Source organism: Bombus vancouverensis, chromosome 8 (genome assembly GCF_051014615.1).
Source record: "Bombus vancouverensis nearcticus chromosome 8, iyBomVanc1_principal, whole genome shotgun sequence".
NCBI classification, from domain to species: Eukaryota; Metazoa; Arthropoda; class Insecta; order Hymenoptera; family Apidae; genus Bombus; species Bombus vancouverensis.
In genome coordinates, this window is record NC_134918.1 from 7627846 (window position 1) to 7643637 (window position 15792).

The 15792-nt window shown below is 34.5% G+C and overlaps 4 protein-coding genes and 1 pseudogene across 6 annotated transcripts; 4 read left to right on the forward strand and 1 right to left on the reverse strand.

The window, feature by feature from the left end:
• Nucleotides 1-438: 438 nt before the first annotated feature.
• Nucleotides 439-4021, forward strand: LOC117164734 (longitudinals lacking protein-like pseudogene; annotated as a pseudogene). Its single transcript, XR_013059114.1, has 5 exons — nucleotides 439-735; nucleotides 1862-3020; nucleotides 3140-3229; nucleotides 3534-3691; nucleotides 3767-4021. The product of XR_013059114.1 is annotated as a longitudinals lacking protein-like pseudogene (transcript).
• A 776-nt stretch (nucleotides 4022-4797) lies between these two features.
• LOC117164794 (uncharacterized) lies at nucleotides 4798-8537 on the forward strand. 2 transcript variants are annotated; one of them, XR_013058944.1, is made up of 3 exons: nucleotides 4800-5110; nucleotides 5788-7015; nucleotides 7161-8537. XR_013058944.1 is itself a non-coding variant. In XM_076620606.1 (2 exons), exon 1 carries the CDS (start codon nucleotides 5162-5164, stop codon nucleotides 5567-5569), a length of 408 nt encoding a protein of 135 aa, XP_076476721.1. In that variant the 5' UTR covers nucleotides 4798-5161; the 3' UTR covers nucleotides 5570-7015; nucleotides 7161-8537. The 2 variants fall into 2 exon arrangements, 1 of the variants encoding a protein (XP_076476721.1); XM_076620606.1 differs by having other exon boundaries at nucleotides 4798-7015.
• A 1069-nt stretch (nucleotides 8538-9606) lies between these two features.
• Nucleotides 9607-12188, forward strand: LOC117164687 (phosphoserine aminotransferase). The gene is made up of 8 exons (XM_033347906.2): nucleotides 9607-9737; nucleotides 10329-10459; nucleotides 10612-10724; nucleotides 10855-11016; nucleotides 11092-11186; nucleotides 11282-11451; nucleotides 11535-11795; nucleotides 11937-12188. The coding sequence occupies exons 1-8, from the start codon at nucleotides 9663-9665 to the stop codon at nucleotides 12043-12045; spliced, it is 1116 nt and encodes a 371-aa protein (XP_033203797.1). The 5' UTR covers nucleotides 9607-9662; the 3' UTR covers nucleotides 12046-12188.
• A 122-nt stretch (nucleotides 12189-12310) lies between these two features.
• On the reverse strand, nucleotides 12311-13145 carry Mesh1 (Metazoan SpoT homolog-1). Its single transcript, XM_033347910.2, has 3 exons — nucleotides 12947-13145; nucleotides 12510-12841; nucleotides 12311-12449 (listed from the first exon to the last, which is right to left on the reverse strand). The coding sequence occupies exons 1-3, from the start codon at nucleotides 13143-13145 to the stop codon at nucleotides 12318-12320; spliced, it is 663 nt and encodes a 220-aa protein (XP_033203801.1). The 3' UTR covers nucleotides 12311-12317.
• An 82-nt stretch (nucleotides 13146-13227) lies between these two features.
• On the forward strand, nucleotides 13228-15126 carry LOC117164688 (zinc finger protein 830). Its single transcript, XM_033347908.2, has 5 exons — nucleotides 13228-13368; nucleotides 13468-13664; nucleotides 13893-14370; nucleotides 14443-14612; nucleotides 14686-15126. The coding sequence occupies exons 2-5, from the start codon at nucleotides 13561-13563 to the stop codon at nucleotides 14825-14827; spliced, it is 894 nt and encodes a 297-aa protein (XP_033203799.2). The 5' UTR covers nucleotides 13228-13368; nucleotides 13468-13560; the 3' UTR covers nucleotides 14828-15126.
• The last annotated feature ends 666 nt before the right edge of the window (nucleotides 15127-15792 follow it).

The following is a 15792-nucleotide window of genomic DNA, read 5'->3' on the forward strand; positions in this document are numbered from 1 at the left end:
CTTTAGAGAGGAATTGAGTCCCGTTCGCCCGTGTTTTGAGAAAGTCTATCAGATGCTGATAGGATGGCACCTGTTGGCGGGGCAGTGTGCGTTGCCATTTACGCAGGCTGGACGAGGGCAATTTCGACGCGATCAATTCGATCATCGCTATATTTGATGTGACGGGCTCTTTTAGGTGTTCGAGCGCCTTTAGATTTACGCTGATGGTTTCCAACAAATCCTCTAGGGCTTCTGGAGTTTCCTTTTTGATTTCCGGATAGTTGCGCATCAAATTCCAATGGCGCATGCAGATTTGGAGGGGGCAATTGAACTTGTTCTTCAGTGTGTCAAGCGCGATGGAATAGTTGGTCTCTGTGAGTTCTAATGACTGGATACTCTGTGCGGCCCGTCCAGTTATAGATGAGCGTAGATGCCGGGACTTTTGGACATTCGTTGTTACGCCATGCGGCTTGCCATAGATCATATTCTTAACCGTCGGTCGCGGCACTACAATGTCGCGGGCGGATCGTCGCGGCTGCCCGACAAATAAACATTGTAGTGGCAAGCGCATGACTCATTAAGCGGAGCGACCTCCAGAGGCGTCGATTCGTGGCCGTTATTTTATCTGGCGTAAACAAAGGTGGCGTGATCCGAACGTAGTGGGGGTCGCCTTCCAGAAAAAACCAACAAATCGAAGGGCGGACAGAACGTTTCGAGAAGCCAAACAGTCAATACATATCTTATATCGCGCATTACGTAGTTACATTTCTTTTGTTGTTCCATTTATATCCTTCTAATTAATAAGTTGTTGAAACAAACGTTAATTTATTAGTGTTAACACAGTGCTATATTCATTAAACCACCTCTGTTATCCTAAACGAAACAGGGGAACGACTATTTCGCGGCGTCGATTAACATAATCGTAGCGAGAATTTACAACTCTCGTTGACGTGCTATCTCGCGATCACGTCTCTCCGCGAACGGTCGTAACATTCGTCAAACTTTCGTTACGGTCCACTATGGATGAGAACGTGTCGTAGAAATAGGTCCAGTTCTCGAGGGCGCCGTCGAATTGGGGCACGCGGACCTCTGGAACGGTGGTCGGCTCTGGTTTCCGGCATGTCTCACCTATTTTTGTAGTCGACGGGATTGTTGCTGATATTTGCTCAAAGAGACCTAGGAACCGCATGTCAAGCTCCCGATGCTCTTGCGATAACGAATCTACACGCGCATCTTCCCCCTCATCTAACACATCTAACTCGTATTGAACCTCGAGTATCCTCCTCCAAAGTTCATCGAACGAGCTGCGGCAAGATGTTAGGAAGAGTCTGTTTGCCTTCCCAGACGCTTCGTATTCATCGAGTTCGCGCCTTATGGCTGCAAGTCGACGGGCTAGGGCGCCTCGTCTACGCCGTAACGTGCTGATTGGTTCAGCCTGGGCCATATTTGATTTTAATGATATGAACGATCTTACCTTGATCAAATGGACGTTGATCTGGGATTCGGTTGATAATCGTTACGATGCGGCGTGGGCTCGTGTAGATGCTGAGCGACGGAGGTGCTTCTCTCCGATGGCGGTTCCCTTGATCAGCTGACTAAGTGGTTGGAACTTGGATTTCACGCGACACTGTATAGTCACTGGTCAGCGCACTTTTTGGCGACACGAAATCCGGCTCGAAGGACCATGTAAATTCGACCAATTGCGGGGAGACGTAATCGCGAGGAGAGACGTCAACGGGGGTCGTAAATCCCCGTTACGATTGTAGCAATCGACACCACGAATTGATCGATCCCCTGATTTCCGTTGAGATAATAAGGGGTGATTGAGTTTGTATAACACTGTGATTCACAGAGTTATAAATTATATATTTCCAACACTTAGAGTACACTGACGCAGAGAAATAAGTAGTTAACAACTTGTCGCACGACGATGCGATAGATATGTGCGCTAGAGCAGGGCTCTTATACTGGAAATTAGTGTATTAATGGACTTAGCACTATGATGTATTTAGGAGAGAAGATGTATGTTCGACCACACCGAGAACCGACAAAGATTTGCGGGAAGTATGCGACTCTCGCGCTATGTGTAGACTGCCGCGTTAGGCGTTAGTTTTTAGACTGACTGTCGCTCTTTTTTTAATACGGAAGAAAAGTTCGGTGTGGGTGTGCCCCTGTGCCTAAAGAACGCGGATTCGTTGTTCCCACTTTCGTTAGGAAAAGTGAGGGTAACGAACCGAGGTGTCGATTGGTCATGACCTGCATTACTGCTCGAAGGGATGAGTAGGGAGTCTCCTACCATCGTGGTGGATAGATGACTGTGTGCGTGAGAAAAACCTAGCTTGTTTTATTACAAGGCTATTCGGATTTTCCTAATGGGTGCATACCCGCTTTCTCCGTGTTTTAAGTGCGACTAATAAACCCAAGGACCTCTCTAAAAACCGACTGTGTTTCGAGAATATTTTTAAGCTTTAGAAATTCTTCAAGACAAACGGATTGAAGACACATGGCGAAACAATACAGGGAAGTGAAAGTTATGGTGGGTCCTTAGGTTTATTGAGGGTCGAAGTGACGTTACGCAGGTCGGTTGTTGTCCGGTCGCGCGGGCTGGCGTGCAGATGTTTTAGGCGGCGTAACAATAAGCATAATACAATATAAATTTGCATTTCATCCGGCTACTGAAGGAAATACTTGTTTGACAATGGAACAGATCATTGCTAAGAAAGGAAGAAACCAACAGATTGTGTATCTATAATCTATTCTAAATTAAGATCATCGTTTCACGTTTAATATTTTAGATCTGCAAAAGGTGATTGACATTTCATTGTGATGACTGTATACATTCAAGTTATATTTGTCCTTGCTACTTTTTGTTATTTGTGAAAGTATGTAGGATGTATAATAGACAAATATAGGGAGGATACAAATAGTCTTAACTCTTCTGCAGAAGGAGAAAGAAAAATAAAGGGTGATAAGGAAATGCATACCATACCATACAAATAATTTCAATATAAAGTCATTTGAAGCATGCTAATGAAAGCATGGTAAGCATGGTAGTGTTAAATTCTTAGAAATATGTAATACCCAAATATGAAATTTGTATTATTTAAGTGTTTCAATATGTTGGGTATTCCTGAGTGGACACTTATAATTTTTGCTTTAGGAAGTTGAAGAAAATTACATTTATGACGTGAATTTTGTAATAAGCCTCCTGCTCTATGGGAAAGCCATATTGTGAAAGCCATCTAAACATGTATGTATTGTTTAAATATTATTGCTTTTATTATACTCATCAAAAAAGAAATAATGTGATGTTAATACAATGAGTCATAAAATGTTCAAATGCGTTGCGTCAAAATTTTTATGACAATTTTTATATTTATAAAAGTTTTGTCTTGTTTTAATTACATAAGTACATGATAGTTGTAACAAATTTTTGTTCCATCAGTTTTCCAGCAGGTAAGAATCAAAATATACTCATTGAAGTCAAATGTTTTTCAAATTCAAAATTGCAAATTTAATATAATTGTTTTACGGATTCAACAGTTTTCTCTTAGGTGGAATAATTACTTAAAACATATTACTTGTGCTTTTGATACGCTGAGAACAGAAGAAGATCTCGTTGATGTAACTTTAAGCTGCGAAGGAAAAAGGAATAAGAGCAGACAAAATGCTATTATCTGCATGTAGTACATATTTTAGAGATTTATTTAAGGTAGAGTGAAATTAAGAATTTAATAATTTATTACTGTTAACATATATTTTATAAATGATACTTATTCTATTTTAGGAAAATCCATGTCAGCATCCTGTTATAATATCTCGTGATGTAAAATTCGATGATTTGGTTGCATTGGTAGATTTTATGTATCACGGTGAAGTAAATGTGGTTCGGGAACAATTATCTAGTTTTTTAACAACTGCTGAACTGCTTGCTGTTCAGAGCCTTGCCGATGGTACAGGAAAAGATAATGATAGTTTAGTAGAGGTATGTTTTTCAAAATTGTTAAATATGATTAGATATTTTCTGCTTAAATTAAAATAATACACTTGTATCACATTAAACTGTGTTTCAGGATGACATTTTTATATCAACGTTATTGTTTTTGTATTCGTAATGACGCAATTTTATTTGATACTAGTGCTTCAAAAAAATAATTAAAAGTCAATAGATCTTGTTCATATATTTGATTTGAATGTAATTTAATATATTAATATTTTTACAAGATTTATGTTCCATATACAGGGTGGTTGGTAACAGGCGGTACAAGCGGACAGGGGGTGGTTCTACGCGAAAAAAGAAGTCGAAAATATACAATAAAAATTTTTCGTTTGAGGCTTTGTTTTCGAGAAAATCGACTTTGAATTTTCGCTCGGTACGCGTGCACTTTATCACATCTCGTTATAACGGATTTCACTGTAGATAGTTGTCCCGATGGAAAAATAAAAAAAAAAAAAAAATTTTTTTTTAATTTTTATTCCATATTTTCGACTTCCTTTTTCGCGTAGGATCACCCCCTTACCGCTTGTATCGGCTGTTACAACCACCCTGTATACATTTATTTAGTTACTATTCTCTGCTTATTTCATACGAATTTCATAGTCTACAGCCTACTTTATTTATTATGTATGTAACTTAAAATCATTGGAATAATGATTTTTGCATTAACATTAATGTACGTGCCAAATAATACGTGTACCGGAAATGACGTTTACAAAATGGGGTACGCGGTTGGTTAGAATTAACAGCAATACATCTTCATACGCTATTGATTATTTCCTGTAAATGAAGAATTTTAATATAATGTACAAAATATATAAAATTTAGCATGAAAATTGTCGCACATATATTTAAAAATTAATTGGATTAAAGTATTTTTCAAAAATTCTAAGAATGTAAGGTCGACGTAAGATTTTACACAGAACTAGTTTCCATTTTCGCGCGTAAGACTACGTCATAAAGACAGGGGTGGGGGTATAGAAAGCGGACTTTAGACGAGCAGCGTAGGCTTCCCTCAGTCATCTTACGACTGTACTGTGAGAAAGGTGTTTTGCTCAGTGGTTTCAAATCCTTTGTGTGCAGTTGTGTGAATCTCTTCTGTTTTGTTCTACGACAAACACGAGCCGGATACAGGTTAGTATACTTTTTACTTATTCAATAATTAGGTGAAATAGTTAAGAAAGCATGACGAAGACAAAGGAGAGACTTCCAAAACCGAACGCCGACAAGCAAAGTGAAACTGAACGGTTAGTAACTTGGATTAACAAAGTTCGCCGCAAACAATCAAAGTGTCGCCGAAACCGCAGACGCGATTTACGGATTGAAGCAGTGCTGAGGTGCGCTCTTTCCAAAGCTGAAGATGATTTACGCGTCCGGCGATTATCAACAGCCTCAAAATGGGAGGATCTTAAAAAACAATGCTTGAAGAAGGTAAATTATACAAATTATGAACTCTACAATGGTGAAGACACGGAAAATCCGGGATCGTCTCAACAGAATCCCCAGGAAGAAGAGTCATCGTGTCCTGAATTGAGCAGTTTAGACGATTTCATGTCTAAGTTGGCAGAAATAAAAGTACCGTTACAACGCTGAGGTAGCGGGAAAAATGCAAGCGATTAGGTTTGGAAGACCTAACTGTGACTACTTTGACAAGAGGATTTCTCGCAACGTTTTATCTACCAAATGCGTAGAGATTTCAACAACTATATGAAATCTCGAGCGATTATGAAGCACCGTGTGTTACGTCGGTGCTGCAGGAATAGAAATCGCATTACTATCTTGATGTATATATGTATATTTTTTGTTTGCAGTCTCACCGTTCGAGATGGCATTGGGACAAGCGGAGGGAGTTGGTGTTCGCAACGATACTGAAGCGTACCGCACGCTCGGGGACCCCATGTTCTCCAGTCTCTGCGCCTTTCATTGGTTTGGTTTATATATTATATTATATGTATTGGTTTGGTAATATACGTAATAATGAGCGTTCGAAATATGTTCGAAGACTGTTCGATTCGATATTTTTTATTTTCAGAAATATATACTTTGTATGTCTTATAGTTTAAAGAAAATTTGTATAGTACATTTTAGCTTGTAGATTTAGTAGTATCGTTTAAAATACTCGCTCCATTATTCTGAACGTTAAGATTTTGTATATTTGCTTAATGTTGATTAACAGTTTCGTAGACTTTAAGAGATAAGGAACGACGAGAGAGGATTGGTACGGGATAAAGAAGGGACGGAAAGTCTTTGTTTTTAGAAAATCGTACATGAAGTTTTCTGGCTGACGAATGGGTTGCACCATGATCAAGTTGTACATAAACGTCCCATCACTCCGTGCTTCCGTATCTTGAACATCCAAGCATCAACTAATTCGAAAATCGTCTGACGCGCGATACTCATAGGCTTATTGTGACGAACTACAGCAAATTGTAGCAAATCTTATTTGGTGAGCTCTAATCCCTTTTGTTCGTTATCTGTGCAAATGTGTTTTCTCATGTCCGGAAAAGTTTTTTCATAGCTTGTACCACCACCAGGTTGTATGCGAGTTGTCGAAGCACACAAGGCAAGCCTCCGGTGAATATCAATAAGGAGAGACAGCGCTAGGGGTAATGGCCCCCCCTAACGCCAATTCAATAGTCAGGAAATATTAGGACTGGCTAGAACAAGAGAACGCGTGAAGGGGGTGCAACTGAAGTTAATTTATAAGAGGATCCTGGAGCACCCCTGTCATACGCGTAGGGTGGTCATCGTGGAGTTTTAGTCGGTAAGAGTCCGACACTACTCTGCTGTTACGCAATTACTGCAACAGCAGAGTGTCCATGAGGATTTCTCCACGTAAAAAAAAAAAAAAAAAAAAAAAAAAGGTTGTATGTGAGTTACTCTGGCTTATTAATATGCCTTGTTCAAAGTTGACCAAGCTGAATACTGTCACAGGTCTCTATCTTTCCATTCGAATTAAGATAATAAGAGCTTTTTGAGGTATGGAGTAAATTGAATGCATCTTTGTTGAGCCTAGATGATCCAGAATGGCGAACTACCGTAAGTAAAGCAACTAATCGAAATAATAGACATGCACATATACGTAATATGTTTAATATGGATAGGAAATTGTTTTGAAATTTAACAATCATTGCAATAATTACGTCGGTTCGGAAGTCGTATTACTAGATACTTATTTTCACAGATTTCAATTCACTTATCCATTGATTGATGTCGGGACAAATGAGGAACTTCGCATGTTATTAGATTAACAAATAAAATGTATTGTTCCTGATAAATGGTACGCAGAATAGTAATGGAAATAAAAGACTGGTTTATATTACAGTTCAAGTGACTGATAATAGGAAAGCAGTGATGGAAAATGAGGCAACGTATTATAAAATTGAATCCCTAAGTATAGCATGTAGATAATATTTTGAGTGTTGACGAAGGACAAAATTATGCACATTCCTTTTCCAATTCCAAGGAAATACATCATTGATGAGTCAGTTGTCAAAACACGATGGAAATTGCTCATTGTTAATTGAACAAGTTTGATATAATTACACAAGCTAAAGATTTAACTTGAAATTTGTTTGCAGAAATTTATTTTTGCTTATACCTGATGTCAGGCGTGGTATATATTAATATTTTTACAAGATTTATGTTCCATATACAGGGTGGTTGGTAACTGGCGGCACAGGCGGAAAGGGGGTGGTTCTACGCGAAAAAAGAAGTCGAAAATATAGAATAATAATTTTTCGTTTGAGGCTTTGTTTTCGAGAAAATCGACTTTGAATTTTCGCTCTCACTGTAGAGCGTTGTCTCGATGGAAAAATTAAAAAAAAATATATATATATATATATTTTCGACTTCCTTTTTCGCGTAGAATCATCCCCTTTCCGCTTGTACCACCTGTTACCAACCACCGTGTATGTATGTATATATATATATTTTGATCATACATCATATATATATATATATGTTTATCCCAGGAACTTTATCATTTATGATGTATGATCAAAATCTAAACTTTTGGGATTATCTATTTCATTTTTATGTATGTTATGAATTATATATTGTGAGAGATATTTGTAATAAAAGTGAAATAAAAGAAATTCCGTTAAGTGATCGTATTAATATTTTGTATTAACACGTTCGTCACCCAACGTGATTCGGTTAATTTTTCTGAGGGGCTCAAAAATCCAACCGCCGGTATGCAGAACGTAAATAGAGCGACAAGCGGGAATTCATTGTTTATCGCCTTTGATTCATTGTAAAGAAAAGATTATTTAGTTCTGAAGTGGAGAAAGCGATAAGCTTTCCAGCTAGAGTATTCCGAGGGATCTCATGGCAGATATCTCAGATCTTTCATTTAGTCGAGAAGCATACTTGTGAGACGTACATCAGTGATTCTTTCATCCTCAAAATGTTCAGTAAACAATGTGAAAACATATTTGAAAGTGAGGAGAGTAGTGATGACGGAGTTCACAACTATTGTTCGAAGTGCCCAAAATCACCGCAAATGTGTTTGGAAAGTTTTAACAAATACCACGCGATATAGCATAATGTAATATATTATCCAGAATATAAATTAATAAAAAGTATGGTATAATATGTTTTTGGTATTTTTATGTTGTATATTCCATATATAGTATCCTATATTTAACACGTTTGTCGCCACGTCGCACATATTTGTGAAACACGCTAGGCGACGAACGTGTTAATTCGAACAAGAAAGCGTCACCATACGTTGGTGACGGGGCCCCCACAGAAGTATACCCGTCACATAAATATGTACGACGTGGCGACGAACGTGTTAATAACCACAAAATCTGAATCTAATCACGTGTTAGTCATATAAGTCAGTTTCGTAATCGGTAGATAAAACATTGCTGGGGGCATTAGTAGATTTATCAGAGGAATATAATCTTTAAAGAACACAAAATATATTATAATATTGTTTCATTTATGGAAGTGTAATTGTTATATTAGTTCTACTCTATTTTGTAACAGATACTAATATAATATTTTTACGTGATAAAAAAGATACATATACAGATTCAAGGAAGGACAAAAATTGTTTAAATCATTACTATCTCTTCAGGATACAATTATTGAAAAATAGTGATCAAACCTTTAACATTAGTTTTAATACATTTCCGCAGCTTCGTTTGACAAAGCGAACTTTAGTAATCATATCATTATAAAACAACAAATCATTAAGGTCTAAATCCACATTCTTTGCTCATAAAGACCTGTTGAACAGATCTTCACGCAACGCACAAAGCAAAATAAAGCAACATATCAATGTGTGCATACAATGGTCAGTATTGACACGGTTTATTGATCTTATCTTTACCTGAATAAATTTTAAGAATTCACAGCAGTCAGTCTCATAAAGTAGTTTCAAAGAAAACAGAAAAGTGTAAAGAGAAAGTACAAGGAAGTGATGCAACGAAAAAGAAAAGGCTTCGATTTATAACGATCTATGATTGTCCAGAGTGTTTAGAAATCAATAATTTTTGGTGTATAACATCTTAAAGTGCTGTAAAAAGTGACTACACAACGTAAATAGCGATAATTTAGTGCGATAAATCTACCAAAGTTCTTAGATAACGAGGCACGGAGAGTTCAAACCACTTTCTGTGTCAAATCCAGTTCAGTATTTCCATATCAGCCTTCGAGTAAAGCAGTACATCTCGCAATGAGTAATCAGACCAATATTTCAGAGAACAAAGTTATTAATTTTGGTGCCGGGCCAGGCAAACTTCCGGAACAGGTAACGCTGAAATTATTACATATTTTAATCGAGCCTATTATTTTTAATCTTGTAATTTTACTTTTTGTTCATTTTTTAAAATAAAGACATTATGTAAATATTAGTTCATAGACAATAGGAAGAGATGAGTTATAGAAATAGAAATATGATTTACGAAAGATGAAGATATTTCTCTTTTTTTTTTATTTCTATAGGCTTGTGTGTATTAATTAACGTTTACATAAATATTATAATCTTCAATATCATTCACTTAATATTTCTTGTCAAACTGTTTTTGAAATGCTTTTTACAATTAGGATTATTTTTAGTTGCATGTACTCATTCGTGTAAGATATTAGAAGCAATTTGGTAATACTTTTATTATATATATTATACGACTTATTAATTCGTTGGATTAGAATTAATCAAATTTATTTCTTCTGTTATCACGCGCGTTTAATATCGTCAATATCAATGATAATAAATATTAAATTAATTTATACATGTCAACATGAGGTATTTTTTCCTTTCAAGATTAATTGTTTCGTTTATATTCTTGTCTCTCTTCATCACGAATAAATTACACTTTGTAACGGTATGTTTCTTTTGCAGGTATTAAAACAAGTACAACAAGAATTGCTCGCCTATGGTAATACTCAAATCAGTATTTTGGAATTGAGTCATAGATCAGCTGAGTTCAAAAGCGTTATTGAAAATGCACAAGCAACGTTGCGAGAAATACTGTAAGTTGTTATGAAAATATAAGAAATATAATTTTCTTCTGAACAATGGCTCTCGTTAATCAGTCCCGAGTAATATTAGAAAGCATCTATGAGTAACTTCTAGTGTTGATACATGTTTCTAAACGAAATAATGAATGGTTTAAATTTTACAGACATGTACCCGATAATTATAAAATCCTGTTTATGCAAGGGGGTGGAACAGGTATATTTGCCGCTGTTCCTTTAAATATGATGGCAACTGATACCGCAGACTACTTAGTAACTGGTAAATTTTTAAGCATTGTTCTGTGCTATAAAATATACAACCTACCAATACCAATAATAGATATAATAATCACTATCTAAAAATAAAGGTAGATAGTTTCTTGTATTTTAATGTAAATTCAATTTTCGAGGCACGTGGTCGGCCAAAGCGGCGAAAGAAGCGGCCAAGTATGGCAAAGTGAATTTGGTCTTGCCACCAACAACGAAATACACGGAAGTTCCTGACCCATCTACTTGGAACCTGGATCCCAATGCGTCTTATGTTTACTATTGTGCAAACGAAACAATTCACGGTAACTAAATAATAATACAAAAACTCAAGACAATAGCCTCAACGTGAATAATCAGAAAGTATTTCATTATTTAAGGAATCGAGTTTAATTACATCCCTGAAACGAATGGAGTACCACTGGTCGTTGATATGTCGTCGAATATACTTACAAGACCTTTCGACGTTTCGAAAGTACATAATATTTATCCTGATAAATATTGATTATAACAACGAGTAGATCAATTATCATAATACCGATTAATTAATTATTATAATATATCTTTCAGTTTGCTGTAATATTTGCTGGCGCACAGAAAAACATCGGTCCGGCTGGTGTGACTCTTGTGATAGTGAGAGATGATGTTCTCGGTCATGCTTCGAAGTTCTGTCCAATAATGTTCGATTTTAATGTTATAGCAGCTGATAACTCTATACACAATACACCACCGGTATTTCAGTAAGTATATCTATAATAATGAATTTTGTATATAAATAAGAAAATATATTAAATTTTTATTGCCAATTTATATTGATTTTTAGAATATACGTAGTTGGGCTAGTTTTCAAATGGATCAAAGAACACGGTGGTGTTGAGGGGATGGAGAAACTGGCAATTGCAAAGAGTCAAAAGATATACGACGTGATCAACAAATCAAATGGTTTCTATTCATGTCCAGTTAAATCCGACGTAAGGAGTAGAATGAATGTGCCATTTAGGATAGGCAAAAACGATGAACAATTAGAAAAAGAGTTTCTATCTGGTGCGAGCGCACGTGGAATGCTTCAATTGAAAGGTCACAGGTCAGTACAAGTAGAAAATAAACCTTGTATATATAATATATATACGTTAAAAATTATACGAACTATGTTTTACACACACACACACACACACATTGTTGTTTTATTATCTTTTAAATTAAGTCTAATAATATTTAATTACAGATTAGTAGGTGGAATTCGAGCATCTGTGTATAACGCTGTTACTGTGGAGGAAGTAGAAGCATTAGCAAAATATATGATGTGGTTCTATGAAAAATATAATAAAAATTAGGAAATTAAAATATATTTACTGGAAACATTATTTGGTTAAGAATGACTTGTATGTATGTATAAGATATATAGAATATCATTACAAGATCTTTCATATATCTTATAAAATTTGAATGTTAGTAAAAAATATATCTAATATAAAAACTTTCATTATCTTTCTAAATATCACGTAATATTATGTAATATTTAATGCTTCAAATATATTTTTACCTTTTTTTACATGTTTTTTGCAATGTTCAATTTCAAAATTATTGTTTTAATAAAACATTAACATTATGATATCAATGGCCTTTTACATGTACAACTTTCTCTATCTTGGGATACCTTCTTTGCAAATATTAGATCTAGCTCTCTTTCTAGATTAAAATTAGTTCTGCGACATCCATCAACCACAGCTTTGGCCCACTGTAATTAATATTTTTTACAGAATTGATTAATATTTACCTTAAATGAGTCTTTCATTACCTTAAAGTATTCTTTTACTCTATCTTCTGACCAACCAACTGGTATAGCTTTTTGAAGATCCCTTAAATTATACAATTTATCTGCTAGCTTTACCAATTTAGCTTTGTGACTGCATTTAGGGGCATTCTCTATTTGTAATCTTTTACGTTCCACTTTTGGTAAGCTTTTATCATCGGTTAGTTCCTTAACAATGTTACGAACCTCTGTACCAAATTGAGTTTCTATCTCTTCAAATGTAGTATCAGTATCTTCTACAGTATCATGTAAAAGAGCTGCTATAATTACAACAGGATCATGAATATTGCCTTCTTGTACCAAAATATTTGCTACTCCTAAAAATATTTTCACAGCATGTTATAATTTAAAATTATGATTATATACTTGTTTTGTTTGATATTTGTTTTATAAAACGAACTTGTTTTTAAAAATTTACAAACCTATTGGGTGATTTATATATGGTGTTTCGTTTTCATCCTTTCTCCTCTGATCCTTGTGTTTTATTGCTACAAAATTGGCACATTTGATTACTATTGATAACAATTCTGCATTAGTCAATTCTCTGGAACATAATTTGCAAGATCCGACTACAGTCAATGGATCGTGATTGACACATGGTACAGAAATATCATTCTCCATGTTTAATCTGTTGCGTTATGCCACAATTTTCCACCTCGTATCTTATAATTAAATTTAAAAGAATTATTGATAATATTGGATATTATAGCGACAAAGAGAAAGCTTAATGCTATGAATAAATTTTTCTGAATAAATAATTTTTTAAGAATTATAAAAATTATAAAACACAACAGTTATAAAATATACTCTTTTATTTAATAATACTACTCTACAACGAGAAAAGGTTATAAATATATAAAAATAATTCTCTCTACTAGACGTACTTTAGAAATTATTTTGATTGCATCAATTAATGTTAGTTAATTTTGAAACTTGACAATAGAGGAGCTACAGATACCTAACAAGAAGCGTACAAAACATAACCTAAACATTGTGAGTTGTGTTTGTTACTTAAGAGCGTAATTTATTTCTGAAAATGTCACTCAAAAGAAAATTAACACAAGATGACTTACGTAAAGCTATGAGTGAACACAAAAGGAAAATAGGAGTGGTTAAAAAAATTGAATCGCCGCTGGCAAAATATCCTTTTTATTGCGGTTTTACATATTTTAATATAAAGTTTTTTCTATATATTTCGTTTTGCATTAGATTGTTTTAATTTTTGTTTTATAATAACAAAATTTCGTTAATATTCTATATATTTAAGAGTAATAAAATTTAAGTATATTTTGCATAAAATTATCATTTCAAAAAATAACATTTTAGAGACTAAAATATTTTTGAAGAATCCTTAACCATGGTAAACACATATACAGATGCAGGACAACTTATGTGTATTTTATGCAAAACCATTGTACGCAGCGAGGCAGTTTGGCCAGTACATTTAAACTCAAAGACTCATAAGGAAAATATCATATTAGCAAAGAAAACAAAACTAGAAACAAATCCTACAAAAGCTCAAACGTGTAAAAGGCCTACATCTCCTTTACAAGAATCATCAACAAATAAGAAAATAAAGGGTATATTAAAAAATTCTGCACAGTCAGCACAAGTTCTGTCAAGTTTACCATCAGATTTCTTTGATAATCCTAAACAAGTCAATTGTACTATACCATCAAGTACTCCTATAATAACACAACAATCTGAGAATGATAAAGAACCTGTACATGAAAAAGATTTGAAAAATGTAGAAGTAGAGGAGGAAAAAGAAAAAGAGAGAAGCAAAGATACAAATCAACCACCACTTCCAGAAGGATTTTTTGATGATCCAGTTCTAGATGCTAAAGTAAGATCATTGTATAAGAATTTTCTGTAGTAATATAATGTTAAGTCCAGTAATTTATGTGGGGATTTTTAGGTGCGTAACGTAGAATATAAAAATCCTATAGAAGAGGAATGGGAGAAGTTCCAGAAAGAAATTAAAGAGGAAGCGGCACAGTCTGCACAAATTATTGCAGATGACCAAGAAGAAGCAACAACAGAAAGACAATTAGATGAAATAGAGGAACAAATAAGACATTGGTCTAGGTAATTTAAATCATAGTGAATTTAATTGACTCAATACAGACCATACTGAATAAACGAAGTATTATTTTGCTAGGGTAATGGATCTTGTAAAACGTAAGGAACAGGTGCAAGCTACTGACAGAAAACAAAAAAATACAGATGAAGATGTATCCAGCGAAGACGAAGTCGATTTCGATGAATTCCTCGATTGGAGGGCCAAAAATTCTTATAAATGAAATTTCTAATTAATGTACAGTATTTATGACTTTGTAAATATTTATATGGGTAATTTCAAAAGTACTTTTAGAAGTATGGAGAGTAATATCCAGAAAGTTGTATTAATTAAATTTTCATATAAAATTCTGGACATTGTTTGTACAAAAAAAAAAAAAAAAAATAGAAAAGAATAGAAAGAATAGAAAAATGTTTGTCACTCCTGTTTGAGGAAGAAAACGAGTCTACGATTTGTACAGTGTATTAAGATTTTATTAAAACGAATTCAAAGAGTCAGAATATAATTAAGTTTCAAATACAATTGTTATAGATTATTAATTTATCCATTACAAGCTATAATATGAAATGTATAATATAAAGGTTACAAGGTAGGCTAAGCCGCTAGTAAAATAGTGTGAGTAGTATATTGCCAAAAATTTAACAATATCCACTTTCGTTACATACCAGACATTATAAAATATTGAAAATCGAAAAATGAGAGACTCGCATACTCGTTTTTTACCCGCACCCATCCACGCGCAGTAACTAGGAAATTCTACAATATGTACCTAACCGCTAATTAAAAGTTTCTCGCGTGAGTTTCATCTAACATCTGCGTCGAACGATATTACGTTATAATCTCTGAAAAGTTACGTCTCTGTAAGATTCCACTTTGCTATCTAGAAATCCTGCATTTTAAATACTCTTAGTGTTTTACAACGTAGCATGTAATCGTGTAGAGCTTAATTTTTATTTTTACATGATTTTACTTCTTTTTTTTCTTTTTGTAATCGAGAAGCGAGACCTACATTTTACGACTATATCGTGTTTGTGTACCTGTATACCATATGTATATAAATATCTCGAGACGAGTATATAATAATTCTTTCTTTTTCTTTTTTTTTTACGTTATTTACTCTAAGTCGAATCACAACATTTCTTCATCGCGAACCGTCCAACGATCATAGTAATCGAACATTAAGAGACG

Bases quoted from the DNA above. Each gene is read 5' to 3' on its own strand.
- LOC117164688 (XM_033347908.2), top strand. From the start codon at position 13,561: ATGTCACTCAAAAGAAAATTAACACAAGATGACTTACGTAAAGCTATG. The intron at 13,665-13,892 runs ATATCCTTTTTA...CATGGTAAACAC, and splicing joins ATTGAATCGCCGCTGGCAAA to ATATACAGATGCAGGACAAC. The intron at 14,613-14,685 runs GTAATTTAAATC...TTATTTTGCTAG, and splicing joins CAAATAAGACATTGGTCTAG to GGTAATGGATCTTGTAAAAC.
- Mesh1 (XM_033347910.2), bottom strand. From the start codon at position 13,145: ATGGAGAATGATATTTCTGTACCATGTGTCAATCACGATCCATTGACT. The intron at 12,842-12,946 runs GTTTGTAAATTT...AAATATTTTTAG, and splicing joins ATATATAAATCACCCAATAG to GAGTAGCAAATATTTTGGTA. The intron at 12,450-12,509 runs GTAATGAAAGAC...TATTAATTACAG, and splicing joins GAGTAAAAGAATACTTTAAG to TGGGCCAAAGCTGTGGTTGA.
- LOC117164794 (XM_076620606.1), top strand. From the start codon at position 5,162: ATGACGAAGACAAAGGAGAGACTTCCAAAACCGAACGCCGACAAGCAA.
- LOC117164687 (XM_033347906.2), top strand. From the start codon at position 9,663: ATGAGTAATCAGACCAATATTTCAGAGAACAAAGTTATTAATTTTGGT. The intron at 11,452-11,534 runs GTAAGTATATCT...ATTGATTTTTAG, and splicing joins AATACACCACCGGTATTTCA to AATATACGTAGTTGGGCTAG. The intron at 11,796-11,936 runs GTCAGTACAAGT...ATTTAATTACAG, and splicing joins CTTCAATTGAAAGGTCACAG to ATTAGTAGGTGGAATTCGAG.